Below are 16,976 nucleotides of genomic sequence, written 5' to 3' on the forward strand. Positions count from 1 at the left end.
TCATTGTTTCACTCCCCCTCCATTTTTAGCCAATCACCTGGCTGCATGTATTACTCTGCAGTGTATGCACGCTCTTTGCCATTCCGATTATCTGATTCTACTTTACGCTCGTTTAGTAAACTGCAAGTGCCAATTACACTGATTAATCCACCAATTCCCTGTCCTAGTATTGTACTCCTCCATTATGCAAGTTTTTATGGTTGTAATCGTTCTCTGCGCCGTATAACTGCTGACAAGCGATCTGCTGTGATTGGCTGGTCACTAATGATTTCTGGTGAGAATTCCAGAAAATGTCATGCACAACTGTTAGAGTAACTCAATTTTTTGGGGGGAAACCCCTCTGAGTGATCGCGGTACACTGCAGGGATTGTAACAAACTTTGTTGCAGATTCCTTCCTTTTGTTACTCTGAAGAAATATCTGTTTGTTTCTCTGTGTCCATGTGTAGAGTGAATGGGAGTGACTTTATAGTTATGAATCAGCTATTGCACCTGCAGGGCTCTGAGGAAAGTGGCAGGGTCTGCAACCCTTTTGACGCGATTTTCTTTTGGGAGTATCTCACCAAAAATGACATTTGTGTTGCAGGGGATGCCCAAAAATATGAGTTGTATCATAGTGCAGACTTCTGGGAAAATCAGTGAGCCAATCACACATGCAGGAAAGGACATTTCTGGGTGGGGGGGGGGGGGTTCTGTATACCATCTGTGTACAGAGCGCCTTCAGGTTGCGTTTTACAGAAAATTCCAGATTGAAAGGAAAAGGGAGTTTTTAATTCAATTACAATATGAATTGTGTATCCATTATATACTATATATATTTTTTTTTTTTTGTCTTTTTTTTTTTTTTCCACAAGTGGAGTTACCCTTTAAGAGTTCTGATTTGAGTTCTAGTCTACTCGGATCCGACTCACCTGTGGCATGTGTGGTTGTCAAGCGCTAATTCATAATCCTTTTTTTTTTTTTTTTCCCTGTTTTCCAGCCGCAGGAATGTTTTGTACTGAGGTGGAAGATTTGTTGTTGCCTACAAGCCGTATGACTGCAAAATAATAAAATTACAGACATGAAACAATAGATATTCACTCATTCTGGACGATCCACGAGGGTCTTCACTTCAGCTGAGGAAAAAGATATTCATCCCGTTTTTTGCCTTTTTATCTAATTTACATGTTATGCGCAAACTTATTTTATTATTATTTATTTTTTTTTTTTTTATTTATTTTATGAAATTTTGTTACTCATCAGCTTTTGGGCTTTTAACAGCCATACCAAAATGTTCTCCTATACCTCCATGAAGCCAATGCTTAACCCTACAGGCTGGAGAGCACGCCTAACCCGGAGCGTAGCCGCTTGAAGACCGCGCCTCTTCTGGCACTTTTTGTTTACAGTACTTTTTTTTTTTTGCTAAAAAATTACTTTGAACCCCCCCCCCCCCAAAAAAAAAAAAAAAATAATATATATATATATATATTTATTATTTTGGCCCTAGAGAACAGGAGGAAGTGTTTCCTCAGTCTCCTCTCCTCCAGTTATCAAACTACAACCTTGTAACATTGCCTAGACTGAGATGTCATTAGTCTGCTGCAGGCAGGAAGAAACCTTTCCCAAGTCTCCTCCAGTCATCAGACTGCCACATTGCCTAGACTGAGATGATGTCATTAGTCTGCAGGAAGAAGCATTTCTGATGTCTCCTCCCCAGTGATCAGACTGCAAAATTGTAACACTGCCTAGACTGAGAGGATGCCATTAGTCTGCTGCAGGCACAAAGGCGCGTTTCCGAAGTCTCCTCTCCAGTGATCAGACTGTAACATTGCCTAGACTCAGCGGATGTCATTAATTTGCTGCAGGCTGGAAGAAGCATTACCTAAGTCTCCTCTCCAGTGATCAGACTGCGTCACTTTGCCCGGACCGAGATTGTCATTGGTCTGCTGCAGGCAAAGGTGAAGCGTTTTCCTCTTCTCCAGGAGCGAGTCGCAAGGTGAGACACTGCAGCAGGGGCTGATCTGTGTACAACATTTTTGAGCACCGCTAACAAAAGTATGAATGGTCAATGCATTGGGGGGCACAAACTATCCCGCTTCATCGGGGCTCCTGGATGAAGGTCCTAGCTGGATGACTTGGTGGGTGGGGGGGGGGGTGTGTATTTGATTCACACCCCCATTGTATTGGCAAAGACAGTCTTTGGGCACCCTGGTCAGCAGCTGATGGTTTCTGGTGTCCTGATTGGTGATTTGCTTTGGAGCTGCTTTAACAAAGAGGACAATCCAACCACTAAACCGGCCGGCGAGAAAAGAAGAGGTCTCCTCTTTCAATTCAAAAAGTCTTTAATCATTTTTTTGGGGATATTTCAAATCCCAAAAAAAAAAAATTCTTTTATTTCTATGTTAAGGCGGTAATATTTAATTCCAGTAAACGGTTCTGCAATCTGATGGCAAATTGGCGATTTATTTTGTACGCCGTGACACCGTTTTGAAGCGCAGTTTACGGGAATTGCTGCCCAGACGGAATTTTCCCCAGAAATTGACTTGTGATCAGAAGGAAAGTTTGTGGCGGCGGAGCGAAGGTGTTCAGGTGGCCTCATTACCGGCCCGCTGACTGCTCTGCAGACTCGCCCCCATGCGGTTCAGATGTCTGCAGCTTCCGTCAGGCCTGCCTGCCGCTGCTTAATCCTGAAATAATCATTGCTCGCCGCTCAGCATGTGTACAAACAAAATCATTTCTCATGTTTGTCACCCCATAGAAAGGGCAGAACTGCTGAAGGACGACTGAAGAGCGATTTGTGCAAGCGGCGTGTAATTGACAAAGTAAATCTTCTCCGAGTTGGAAGGAAACCTGGTTACAGGCAAATCCAAAAGGTTTCTTTAGAAGTCTTTGTGGGGTGGAAAGAGGAAGGTCAGGAAAGTAGAAAAATAGTTCTGCACCCATAGGGCTGTGCCGTGGGGCGCGCGGTTGGCTCACGCTGCTGGCTCGTGGGTGCGCTGCTGGCTCACGCTGGCTCGTGGGTGCACTGCTGGAGCACACTGCTGGCTCGTGGGGCGTGCTGCTGGCTCACGCTGCTGTCTCAAGGGGCGCAAAACTGGCTCGTGGGGCTCGCTGCTGGCTCCGGTGCACCGGGGGGGCGCGCTGCTGGCTCACACTGGCTCGTGGCGCACGGTGCTGGCTCGTGGCGCACGGTGCTGGCTCGTGGCGCACGGTGCTGGCTCGTGGCGCACGGTGCTGGCTCGTGGCGCACGGTGCTGGCTCGTGGCGCACGCTGCTGGCTCACGCTGCTGGCTCACGCTGCTTGCTTGTGGGGCGCGCTGCTGGCTCGCGCTGCTGGCTTGTGGGGCGCGCTGCTGGCTTGTGGGGCACGCTGCTGGCTCGTGGGGCACGCTGCTGGCTCGTGGGGCGCGCTGCTGGCTCGTGGGGCGCGCTGCTGGCTCATGCTGCTGGCTCGTGGGGCGCGCTGCTGGCTCATGCTGCTGGCTCGTGGGGCGCGCTGCTGGCTCATGCTGCTGGCTCGTGGGGCGCGCTGCTGGCTCATGCTGCTGGCTCGTGGGGCGCGCTGCTGGCTCATGCTGCTGGCTCGTATACCCAGCCTGTCCGGAAAGTATGGTAACCTACTGACTTGGCATCATCCACAGGCAGCTTTGCTCTTCAATAAGACAGAGATTGAACCCAGCGCATTCTTTTACTTCATCTTATTGCAGCACAGAGGAGGTTTTTCCAGCCTTTCAAAGTGTAAGAAGACAATGACTTTCCTAAGCCCTGTCTCTGTGAATGACGGACACTGACTGGGGGAGCATGGAAGAAACTGGGAGGGTCTAGCTTAGATTAACCACTTCAGCCCCGGTAGATTTACCCCCCTTCCTGACCAGGCCATTTTTTGCGACACGGCACTGCATTACTTTAACTGACAATTGCGCAGCTGTGTGACGCTGTACACAAATAGAATTTTTACTTTTTTTCCCCACAAATAGAGATTTCTTTTGGTGGTATTTGATCACCTCTGCGGTTTTATTTTTTGCGCTATAAACAAAGACAATGTTTGAATTTTTTTTTTCTACTTTCTGCTATAAAACATCCAATAAAAAAAAAAATTCAAAAATCGCATTTCTTCATTAATTTAGGCCAATACGTATTCTATATTTTTGGTAAATAAAAAAATCCCAATAAGTGTATATTGATTGGTTTTTGTAAAAGTTTTAATATCTACAAACTATGGTATTTTAAAAATATTTTTTTCTACTAGTAATGGCAGAGATCAGCGACTTATAGCGGGACTGCGATATTGCGGTGAACATTCTGACACTGTGTCGTGTGTACTGTGGGGGAGGTGCTTCTACTAGGGGAAGGCGTGGATCCATCTCTATGCTTTGCAGGAACACAGAATCCAGGCCTTCCCTACTGACAGATCTTTGTTCTGCTTCTGTACTGAATGGTCGGCGGGACATCAAGTCCGCGGTACCGGCAGACCAGCGCCCGCTGTGTATAATCGCAGTAGGAGCGGGTCACCCAGACCCAGAAGTGTCAGATCACGTACTAGGTATGTGATCCGGTGCAGCAGTGCCACCTTTCCGCTGTATAAGTTAAATGGGCGGCAAAAGGCTAAACCAGGAGGTGGGGGCAGAGGAAGATACCAAAGTCATAGTAAACAAGTTGTAGTGGCCCAAAACCACCACTAGTTGTCAGCATACTACAACCTGCTATGTTTTAAATGCCGATTTGTGCATTGACGTGCCTACTTGGGCCCAGCCTGTCCGGACATTATGGTCACCTGCTGACTTGGCACCATCCACAGGCAGCTTAACTCTTCAATAAGACACAGAAGTTGAATCCAACACAATTTTACATCAGCTAATTGCAGTACAGAGGGGGGTATCCAGTCTTTAAAGTGTAAGAAGACAATGACTTTCCTAACCCCTGTCTCTTTGAATAACACTGACTGAGAAAACATGGAAGAAGTGGAGGAGGGTCTAGCCAGGACTAAACCAGCTACCCCTAAACGGGAGGGGAGGACAGAGGAAGACCTCCAAAATCGCATCTGTAAACAAGTTGTAGTTGCCCAAAACCACCACTAGATATTGACATACCGCAAAACAACCTCATGCAGTTCAATACAAAGCATACAAAAATACATGAGTGGGGCAGAAAGCGATCGTATGGGTATTGATGTAAATAAGCTGGTTCCCAAGTAGGCGAGTTCTACACCACAATCTCTTTGGCTTGTATAATGCAGGGGTTTCCAAACTCTCTAAACACAAGGCCAGAGGAAGTAGGAATGGTGCCCTGTCGTTGGTGCTAGTAGGAGGAATGGTACCCCGTCTTTGGTGCCAGTGGGAGGAATGGTCCCCCCCCCCTTCGGTGCCAGTGGGAGGAATGGTCCCCCCCCCCCTCCCTTCGGTGCCAGTGGGAGGAATGGTCCCCCCCCCTTCGGTGCCAGTGGGAGGAATGGTCCCCCCCCTCCCTTCGGTGCCAGTGGGAGGAATGGTCCCCCCCTCCCCCCCTCACAAATGCATACAAGGAAACGCTCCACTATATCTCCGGGAGAAAATAAAACACTACACACCGAATCGCAGTCTTCGATCAGCTAACCAAAACCTCCTTATCGTTCCCAAATACCGCTACAAAGCTAAGGGAGAACGACGATTCGCAGTCCAAGGACCTCGACTATGGAACGCTCTCCCAACCAACATCCGCATGGAAGAAAACCACCAGGCCTTCAGGAAAAAACTAAAGACCTTCCTTTTCTAGAAGCTGACTACAGAGAATACATCTAGCGCCTTGAGGCGATTCAGTTCGCATTTGCAGCGCTTTACAAAATCATTCATTCACTCCCTTCAGTGCCAGTGGGAGCAATAGTCCCCCCCTCCCTTCGGTGCCAGTGGGAGCAATAGTCCCCCCCTCCCTTCGGTGCCAGTGGGAGCAATAGTCCCCCCCCCTCCCTTCGGTGCCAGTGGGAGCAATGGTCCCCCCCCTCCCTTCGGTGCCAGTGGGAGCAATGGTCCCCCCCCCCCCCTCCCTCCGGTGCCAGTGGGAGGAATGGTCCCCCCTCCAGTGCCAGTGGGAGGAATTGTCCCCCCTCCGGTGCCAGTGGGAGCAATGGTCCCCCCCCTCCCTTCGGTGCCAGTGGGAGCAATGGTACCCCCCCCCCCCCTTTCGGTGCCAGTGGGAGCAATGGTTCCCCCCCTTTCGGTGCCAGTGGGAGCAATGGTTCCCCCCCTTTCGGTGCCAGTGGGAGCAATGGTTCCCCCCCTTTTGGTGCCAGTGGGAGCAATGGTCCCCCCCCCCTTTTGGTGCCAGTGGGAGCAATGGTCCCCCCCTTTTGGTGCCAGTGGGAGCAATGGTCCCCCCCCTTTTGGTGCCAGTGGGAGCAATGGTCCCCCCCCTTTTGGTGCCAGTGGGAGCAATGGTCCCCCCCTTTTGGTGCCAGTGGGAGCAATGGTCCCCCCCCTTTTGGTGCCAGTGGGAGCAATGGTCCCCCCCCTTTTGGTGCCAGTGGGAGCAATGGTCCCCCCCCTTTTGGTGCCAGTGGGAGCAATGGTCCCCCCCCTTTTGGTGCCAGTGGGAGCAATGGTCCCCCCCCTTTTGGTGCCAGTGGGAGCAATGGTCCCCCCCCTTTTGGTGCCAGTGGGAGCAATGGTCCCCCCCCTTTTGGTGCCAGTGGGAGCAATGGTCCCCCCTCCCTTTCGGTGCCAGTGGGAGCAATGGTCCCCCCCCTTCGGTGCCAGTGGGAGGAATGGCGCCCCGTTGTTGGGGCCAGTGGGAGGAATCGTGTCCAAAGGCTGCATAAAGGCCAATAAAGAGCCACATCTGGCTCATGAGCCGCATTTTAGAGAACCCTGGTGTAATGTAACAAAGATGGAAATTGAAGCATCACACGATTAAAGGGCCCAATACAACTTTATTCTAAAAGTCAGGGGACAATCCAAAACTTTTCAGGGTCCAAAATTGCCACCTTTTATCAGGGCTTGATTGAAAACAATGTCAATATTCTAAAAGGGAACTGGACCATTAAGGTTCTCTTCCAATGTAATTGCATGCATAGGCCTATGTCAACAGCTGACTTTATTAGTATAAAGGTGTATCTGGACCGCTCACCCCTATTGTTGGCAACCCGGCTTTCAGTCCGGGACTTGGTGACCCTAGATTTCAGGAACTAAAATTGGTCGAGAGATCACGGGTCCGACATTTCCTCACAAATGGACAGTGGATGACTAGGCAGCAAATCATGGATGACCCGGCCCTTGTGGGTTTCTGGCAAAAATTACAGCTGGCTCATTTTGTTGGCTTTTAACCCTTCCCAGAAACATTCCAGAGGAGATGAACCCATTTGGAACTGTTATGCCTGGAACAGTCTCTGAGACATGCGGTCTCCCAGACATAGAGGTAGAAAGAAATCCTGGATAGCCGCACTCTGGGATAAGGACATCTTTATTTCAATAAAATCCAAACAAACAGTCAATAGCAGAGACGTACAGGGTGGTAGACTGCTAACGCGTTTCACATCATTTGGATGCTTATTCGTAGCTAGAGAGGGATAGTAATAGTGTGATTATAAATAGAAAAGTAAAAAAGTAAAAGAGGGAGGGCGGGGTATGAACGCTGGTAGAACAACCAATCACCGCGGTGCATAGCAAACCCACCCTCTCAGTGTAATTAAAACAATAATGATCCCATTATAAAAACCTACACCTGCAGAAAAGAGGAGAGAAAACATCCATTGTTGACCAGACCAAAATGCATAATGAAAAATATGAGTAGAAAAAACTATCATGCCAATATAAATCAGCATGAACTCCTAAAAATAAAAGGTAAGTATTGGATGCTAAAACCCTCCACAGCAGGTGAAGCCGCAACAATGGAAATTTGAGTAGTTGGGAGTGCCAAAAAGTGTTAAACCATAAAGTGGTATAACCACAGGGTACTCTGCTCACACATTTGCGAAAACAAAAATACACAAAAAATGTATATGTATGTACATAAACCTGAATAAAACATGCATAGATGTGTGACAGCGCGGTCCCGACATAATGTACATAAGCACTCAAAAGCACTCTCACAACCCTAAAACAGCAAATGTGCATGAGCAGTTTAGATGAAATATACACACATTTTCATGAGATCAAAGCACAAGCATATTAAACATAGGATAAAAGTGGTTGGGTTTGTTAGAGACCATTTTGTTCTTTTCGCCTTTTGGCTTTATTATTTTTGTCAATCCCACTCTAGATTCATGATATTCTTATAGCGAGCCATTGTGTTTTGCAGCACGAGAAGTGAGACACTTATGTCGGGACCGCGCTGTCACACATCTATGCATGTTTTATTCAGGTTTATGTACATACATATACATTTTTTGTGTATTTTTGTTTTCGCAAATGTGTGAGCAGAGTACCCTGTGGTTATACGACTTTATGGTTTAACACTTTTTGGCACTCCCAACTACTCAAATTTCCATTGTTGCGGCTTCACCTGCTGTGGAGGGTTTTAGCATCCAATACTTACCTTTTATTTTTATGAGTTCATGCTGATTTATATTGGCATGATAGTTTTTTCTACTCATATTTTTCTTTATGCATTTTGGTCTGGTCAACAATGGATGTTTTCTCTCCTCTTTTCTGCAGGTGTAGGTTTTTATAATGGGATCATTATTGTTTTAATTACACTGAGAGGGTGGGTTTGCTATGCACCGCGGTGATTGGTTGTTCTACCAGCGTTCATACCCCGCCCTCCCTCTTTTACTTTTTTACTTTTCTATTTATATCACACTATTACTATCCCTCTCTAGCTACGAATAAGCATCCAAATGATGTGAAACGCGTTAGCAGTCTACCACCCTGTACGTCTCTGCTATTGACTGTATGTTTGGATTTTATTGAAATAAAGATGTCCTTATCCCAGAGTGCGGCTATCCAGGATTTCTTTCTACCTCTCTGCAAACCAGCAAAGCCAGCACCTGGAACCAGTTCTTACTAGGGCGGTGTCATTCCAGAGCAAGAGTGTTTTGTGAGCTGCATCTCCTTTTTTCCGGTCTCCCAGACATATCAACTTCTGATATCCCCCAGCCTCCAGACTTTAGACCTCCATGTATAGCCAAATGGGTACGGGAGCTGGGACTACAATTTACAGAGAAACAGGTGGACAGAGTCCTTCTTTTTGCCTACAAAAATTCTATCTGTGCCAGTCACCAGGAGGCGGGATTTAAAGTGCTGACCCGGTGGTATTACACGCTGGAGAGGATCCATAAGATGTTCCCTCAGAGTTCGTCTTTGCTGGAGATGTGGGAAGGAAACGGGTTCGTTTCTTCGCATCTTCTGGTCCTGCCGCCATCTTCAGTCCTTTTGGACGGAGTTCCACCATATAGTCAAGAAGTTCACTGATCGGGAGCTACCATTGACCCCCACATTCTTCTTTTGCACCACCACGGGATTCCTAGTAAGAGCTACAGGAGATCCATATTACTTCTGCTCACAGCTGCATCCTATTGCTCTGGAAGCAGACACTGCCGCTGTCGGTCGTCGTCTGGTTGAAAAAAGTAGTGGAAATCAACGCGATGGAGGATTTGGTGGCCTACGGAGAAAGGCCTTCATGAGAAATTTCTCAAATTGTTTTATTGGCACAAATTCACCTATTCTGAGGAGTATGCGGAGCTGGTGGCTTAGTTTCCTGGAGGTGAGGCAACTTTGAGAGCTCCCTGGGCACAGGTAGAGTGACTGGCTCTTCCCTCCCTCTCTACCCCCCCCCCCCTTCCTCCTTCTGCTATTCCCCTAATTGTTTTTCCCTTGCTGTTTGGCCCTGTGGGTAATTTTTTGCTTTCTACTTCTAATAATACAGTGATCACTGTGAAAAATGCTGTGCGGGGTACATGGACTTCCTAGACCCTAAAGTCCAGTGTTTTTCCTTTAGTAGTTCGACCACCTATCGCTACAATGTGGTTTATGTAAATTTGGTCATGTACTTGGAAATGTTTCATTTTATGAGCACCAATGTGGTGGTTTCTGTATTTCCGTATGCTTTACCTAAAAAAAAGAGTTGGAAAAAAAAGCTAAAAAGTTAAACTTTTTATGCACAAAACACTACATTAACTCCCATTACACTTTTTATTTATGAATCAATTGGCCCCAAGAAGAGGCCTTGGCTTCAAATTATAATCTCATTTTCTCCTAGCCATGAGGAATAATTTGAAACAAATGGAACTGTGTGCCGTTTAAAGCTTTTATAGAGGACGAGACTTTTGACTCGGATAGACAGCTCTCCATTTATGGTATTTTTAATTGGTCTGATTTTTCCTCCCGCTCTCCCCTTTTTAGACGTTTTATTATTTTTTTGTTCGTTGGTCTTTTGGCTAATTTCTTCTGTCAATATCCATTAGAATAAATTTATGAGCCAAGCGCTTCACACTACATTGTAATTTGTGAATTAGTGGGTGACGTATCTGAAACAGATGCACCGATACTTCATTGTCTCCGTTTCAAAGTTTTTGTTTAAAAGTTGGGACATTTATTTTAAAGGACCAGACTTTTGTATTTTTTAATAAACTGATGTAACCCACCTTCATCAAGTAGACCTTAATTTTGCTCTGAAAAAGAGGGCATGTTTCTTGAAAAACGTCAGATGTTTGACTCATGTTGGGACCATATGAGTTCTATCTTTTAGAAGACCATTTCCGTTTCTAGGTTTTTGTACAATGCTGGTGTTACCATTTGCTCTTGTGAGAATGTACTTGTAGCACCCCCTGTGTACAGTAGGTCAATTTTAGTTGGGCTCCTGGAGTCTTTTGTCTCACCCTGGCTTCTAAAACTACTGGAGAGTTCTAGAACTTGGAGGGCGGAGGGGCAGAGATGAGGCCCAAATATATATGGAGTCTTCTCCAATCTTTGGGTGAGGACGGCCCAGATGTCAGAGAAACAGGTCCTTTAATATTCTGGAGCCTGGCTATCTGGGATCAGAGTCCAGGGTCCTGTCACCTGGAAGGGGATCCCTATGCTGGGGAGCTCCAGAAGGAACGAGTCAGAGGAAGACTCGCACCCTTTCAGCCTCGGCTAGGCCTAGCTGAAGCCAACCTGACCAGCAGAAGCCCTATTCAGCAGTCACATATGCCACAGGATTCACCTATGGGACTCTGGGAGTAGCTTCAACCACTACACCCCAGAGCCTATAGAGGAGAAGCAGCCAAGTGCAATATCCAGCTAGCTTTCTACAAAGGCACAGCTTAGAGCCACCTAAAGCCAGCACAGCTACCCTTCACCTCTTGGGAATCTAAGAAGCCACCAGGTGCCTTGATATTTATCTACCGAGAGAAAGCACCTGCATTCAGCATTTGAGCCCATTGTCTATATATTGTCAATCATCTAGAAGTGTGTCAGGATATGGGGGGGGGGGTGGCTCCCAAAGTGATATATGCCCATTTCTCTTGATATCCTGTCTACCAGTACCTGTGCATAGAGGAAGTTGTAAGCTTTTTATTGTGCCTTTGCTCATGTCACAGCTCTCTAGTAATTGTGGGATAGCAGCTGTGAAAACTCTGAACATCTATAGTCAGGAGGGTCCGGTTACAGGGGGTGGTTCCCAAAGTGGCATATGCCCATTCCTCCTGCTATCCTGTCTACCAGTACCTGTGCATAGAGGACATTGTAAGCTTTTTATTGTGGCTTTGTCCATGTCACAGCTCTCTAGCAATTCCTAGATAACAGCTGTGAAAACTCTGAAAATCTATTACTATCAAAAGTCTGACCATGCAGCTTGTCTTTTAGTTTGCCCAGAGTAATTGGATTGTATTTTTTTGTTGACTATAGTGGCTTGGGAATAGCCAGGAGAAAAATAAAACCAATCGGGGAAGGAAGGATAAATAAAAAAAGGTAAATGGAAAGTAGGGAGCCAGTTTTTACAGCTGCCGTCCAGGGATTGCTAATAAGATGAGACATGAAGGGAGCAAAAAAAAAAAGCTTAGTCACCTCCTCCATGCACAGGTACTCCTACTTGGGATAGCATAAGAAATTCCCTTTTAATCGTACAGGTCTTCTATGAAGTGGCCTTTGGGGGGGATCATAAGGTGAGGAGTTTGAATAAGGCTGACTATATACTTTGGCCTCTCTCTTATAGGAGATGACTCTTGAAGAAAGAACCATGATCACAGACTTGACCAAGTGTGACTTTACCGAAATGCATAAATACTTCAAAGCGAAATCGGAGGAAAGGAAAAACCGCAGCAAAGAGGAAAAGCTGGTAAAATATTGTTTTTTAATTCAACTCCAACTTAGCATCAAAACATGGTTAAAATATACAGAGACATACCCAAGCCTGCTAATTGGACAGTGGACTACATAGAGTAAATAAATATGCGATCTTTCGCTATTCCTTCATCTATACCAGTAGTTCTCAACTCCTGTCCTCGGGACCCACCAACAGGCCAGGTTTGCAAGATAACTGAAATACATCACAGGTGATATCATTTGCTGCTCAGTGATTGCAGTATTCTAGTCTGCATCTCCCCAAGGTAATACTGAAATTCTGGCCTGTTAGTGGGTCCTGAGGACCGGAGTTGAGAACCACTGATCTATACATAGATGCCATATATAACAATGATCATGATGAATAAACAATAGTGATAAGTGAAAATATATATATAGAGTCCAATGATTTGTAGAAAAATAATTGTTCCAATACAGTTGGTAATCCGTCCTTAGATAATTCCCTGAGAGTCTATATGATGCCACCAACACCTCAGTGCTCACAGAACTCTCACCTCATAACCACAAAACAGAGTAGTCCCTCATCTCTCCCTTTGTCAGCACATGTGAATGGTTGTAGATCCTGATTGGCTCCTAGCACTGGTCCCATTGTGAGGGATGTTATACAGGGCTATAGAGGAAGCTAATCTAGAGATAAATGTGGGTACGTACACCAGTTGTCCACAGTAGTTGTCTGGAGCTCACATATTACTTTTGATTTTTTTTTTTTTCTGTTTTATCTTATATTTTTCTTTTGCTTTTCCTATGTGGTTCGGTGCGGCTCATTTTTGGAAAAAAAAGTAATAGATTTCTAAAGTCTAAGGAGCAGAAAGGTGAAGTCCCCCGGCACACATTCTTTGGTTTTATGGACACCCCACCCCAACTGGCACAATCTGCTTTGGTCTTTATGAAGTTCCTCTGGCAGAATCCTCTTTAGTCTTTATGGAGTCCCACTTTCAGCTGATGCTGCTGGCCTTCTATTTAGAAAGTTTGTAGAAGAGAGAAGAATGGGCAGACTGGCTCGAGATGATAGGCAACAGTACATCCAATGACGAGTGGTTATTTGAGTTACTGTTGCCTTTCTATCATCTCGGGCCAGTCTGCCCATTCTTCTCTCTGCCCATTCTTCTCTGACCTCAACAAGGCATTTTTATCCAAACAATTTCCGCTCACTGGATATTTTCTCTTTCCTACTATTCTCTATAAACCAGAGAGATGGTTGTGCGTGACAATCCCAGTAGATCAGCAGTTATTGAAATGCCCAGACCAGCCCGTCTGGCACCAACAACCATGCCACGTTCAAAGTCATTTAAATTCCCTTTCTTTCCCATTCTGTTGCTTGGTTTGAACTTCAGCAAGTCGTCTTCACCACATATGCATTGCATTGCTGCCATGTGGTTGGCTGATTAGCAATTTAAAACCTATAAAAGAAAAAAAAATGTTTTATATATATATATATATATATATATATATATATATATATATATATATATATATATATATATATATATATATATATATATATATATAAATTTTTTTTTTCACCCCCCTAAGTACAGCACCTTGAAAAAGTATTCATAACTCTTGACATTTTCCACATTTTGTCATGTTACAACCAAAAACATTTATTTTGAGATTTTGTATGATAAACCAACACAAAGTGGCACATAATTGTGAAGTGGAAGGAAAATGATAAATGATACAAATAAATATGTGAAAAGTGTGGGGGGGGGGGCATTTGTATGGCGCCCCCCGGAGTCAATACTTTGTAGAACCCCCTTTCTCTGCAATTACAGCTGCAAGTCTTTTTGGGGATGTCTCTACCAGCTTTGCACATCTAGAGAGGACATTTCTGCCCATTCTTCTTTGTAAAATATCTCAAGCTCTGTCAGATTGGATGGAGAGCGTCTGTGAACAGCAATTTTCAAGTCTTGCCACAGATTCTCAATGTGATTTAGGTCTGGACTGTGACTGGGCCATTCTAACACATGAATATGCTTTGATCTAAACCAGGGGTCTCCAAACTGCGGCCTTGAGGCCGAATGCGGCCCTTTGCTTGCTTTTATCCCCCCCTTGGGGAACTTTTCCTTTCACTGATACAAGACACTATTCCTCCCTGATACCAATGATGGGGCATTATTTCTCCCATTGACGCCAGCGACGGGGCACTATTAAAGCGGTTGTAAAGGTATTTTTTTTTTTTTTTTTAAAAATAACAAACATATCATACTTACCTTCACTGTGCAGCTCGTTCTGCACAGAGTGGCCCCGAACCTAGTCTTCTGGGGTCCCTCGGCGGCTGTCTCAGCTCCTCCCCGCAAGCATTCACCACCTTAATGCGAGCTCCCTCGCATGGTGGTGAGTGCTTGCGGGCGCGCTCCCGTGATACAGCCGGCGGCTATAGCCGCTCGCTGTATCACTCGGCCCCGCCCCCCGGCGCGCCGCGTCATCGGATGTGATTGACAGCAGCGCGAGCCAATGGCTGCGCTGCTTTCAATCCATCCACTGCAGCCAATCAGCGACCAGGCTGAGCTGCAGCGAAGATGACAAGAACGTGCAGCGAAGATTCGAGGCGTCAGGTAAGTAAAACGGGGGGGCCGGGGGCGGCGGTACTGTCAAAAGTTTTTTCACCTTAATGCATAGAATGCATTAAGGTGAAAAAATTTTTACCTTTACAACCCCTTTAATCCTTTTAACCCCAACGATAGGGAACTATTCCTCCCATTTACACCCATAATGGGGCTCTATTCCTCAAACTGACACCAACAATGGGGCACTATTTCACCCCGTTAATACCAAAGATGCATTGTTTACCACTGATGCCAGGATACATTTTTACTCCTGATGACCACAGTTCAGTCCTCCTAAAGTCTGGAGGATATTAAACTGGCCCTTTGTTTAGAAAGTTTGGAGACCCCTGATCTAAACCATTCCATTGTAGCTCTGGCTGGATGTTTCGGGTCGTTGTCCTGCTGGAAGGTGAACCTCCGCCCCAGTCTCAAGTCTTTTGTAGACTCTAACAGGTTTTCTTCTAAGATTGTCCTGTATTTGTCTCCATCCATCTTCCCATCAACTCTGACCAGCTTCCCTGTCCCTGCTGAAGAAAAGCATCCCCACCACATGATGCTGCCACCACCATGTTTCACGGTGGGGATGGTGTGTTCAGGGTGATGTGCAGTGTTAGTTTCCGCCACACATAGCGTTTTTCTTTAAGGCCAAAAAGTTGAATTTTGGTCTCCTCTGACCAGAGCACCTTCTTCCACATGTTTGCTGTGTCCTCCACATGGCTTCTCACAAACTGCAAACAGGACTTCTTATGACTTTCTTTCACCAATGTCTTTCTTCTTGTCACTCTTCCATAAAGGGCAGATTTGTGGAGAACACGACTAATAGTTGTCCTGTGGACAGATTCTCCCACCTGAGCTGTGGATCTCTGCAGCTCCTCCAGAGTTACCATGGACCTCTTGGCTCTTCTCTGATGAATGCTCTCCTTGCCCGGTCGGTCAGTTTAGGTGGACGGCCATGTCTTGGTAGGTTTGCAGTTGTGCCATACTCTTTAGATTTTCGGATGATGGATTGAACAGAGCTCCGTGAGATGTTCAAAGCTTGGGAGATTTTTTTTTTTATCACCTAACCCTGCTTTATACTTCTCCACAACTTTATCTCTGCCCTGTCTGGTGTGTTCCTTGGCCTTCATGATGCTGTTTTTTCACTAAGGTTATCTAACAAACCTCTGAGGGCTTCACAGAACAGGTGTATTTATACTAAGATTAAATTACACACAGGTGGACTCCATTTACAAAGTAAATGACTTATGAAGGCAATTGGTTCCACTAGATTTTAGTTAAAGGTATCAGAGTAAAGGGGGCTGAATACAAATGCACGCCACACTTTTCATATGTTTGTAATAATCTTGAAAACCATTTATCATTTTCCTTCCACTTCACAATTATGAGCCACTTTGTGTTGGTCTATCACATAAAACCCCAATAAAATACATTTACTTTTTTGGTTGTAACATGACAAAATGTGGAAAATTTTAGGGGTGTGAATACTTTTTCAAGGCATTGTACATTTTCTGTGGGGGAAGGTATGCGTATTGCAAAGATGTAGAAACCCAATGATGGTCTCCCTGCTGGTTACCTTGACCCCGATTATGACCGGCAAGAGAAGAAAGCCCCTGCCCCACTCCACCCAAAGCAGACTTTCCATCCTGGATTCTGGTGGAAGGACTCTTTAAATTCAATTTTAAATCTTTTGAACAACTGAAAAATAAATACAACCTGAAATTTAAGAGTTGTACTTTCTCTTACTGAAGATAAATGAGGGCCTCTGTGAGCTGGATTTTGTGAATTTTCGGTGTGTATGATTAATGACTTGAATCTCAAACAGAACAGATAAAACGGGAAACTGCACAGATTCTGAGCATCGCTCTTGCCAAACCGGCTGAAATCGAAAGAGCGGCAACACCTGCCACTTAATTCCCCTTGCCTGTCCACAGCGCCGCGCCATGATTTTCTAATGTGGTCAAGAGGTGGGGGGGGGGGGGGAGATGCAAATCCCGTGAGTGTGCTGATTGCAAGGGCTAAACATGGAGGGTCTCCAGAGAAGGACGAGCCGGCACAAATGTCATTCAGAGAACTGGGAACGTGCTAGTCTCTGCGGCTTTGGGATCTCTTCTACCATCCAAGAGGCGGAAAAGAGATGGAATTAGTACCAAAACTTTCTATCCAATTTTTAATTCATTTATGAGCTTCGTGATCAACCAG

The 16,976-nt window shown here is 45.6% G+C and overlaps 1 protein-coding gene across 1 annotated transcript in view; it reads left to right on the forward strand.

The window, feature by feature from the left end:
* The window catches only part of LOC141112835 (DNA topoisomerase I, mitochondrial-like), a 125,821-nt gene that overhangs the window by 49,507 nt on the left and 59,338 nt on the right, over window positions 1-16,976 (forward strand). Inside the window, exon 8 of the mRNA XM_073605917.1 lies at window positions 12,080-12,202. Within this exon, the coding sequence (XP_073462018.1) occupies window positions 12,080-12,202 (123 nt within the window). The remainder of the gene's footprint in view (window positions 1-12,079; window positions 12,203-16,976) is intronic.

Source organism: Aquarana catesbeiana, linkage group LG11 (assembly GCF_042186555.1).
Source record: "Aquarana catesbeiana isolate 2022-GZ linkage group LG11, ASM4218655v1, whole genome shotgun sequence".
In the NCBI taxonomy this organism is placed as follows: domain Eukaryota; kingdom Metazoa; phylum Chordata; class Amphibia; order Anura; family Ranidae; genus Aquarana; species Aquarana catesbeiana.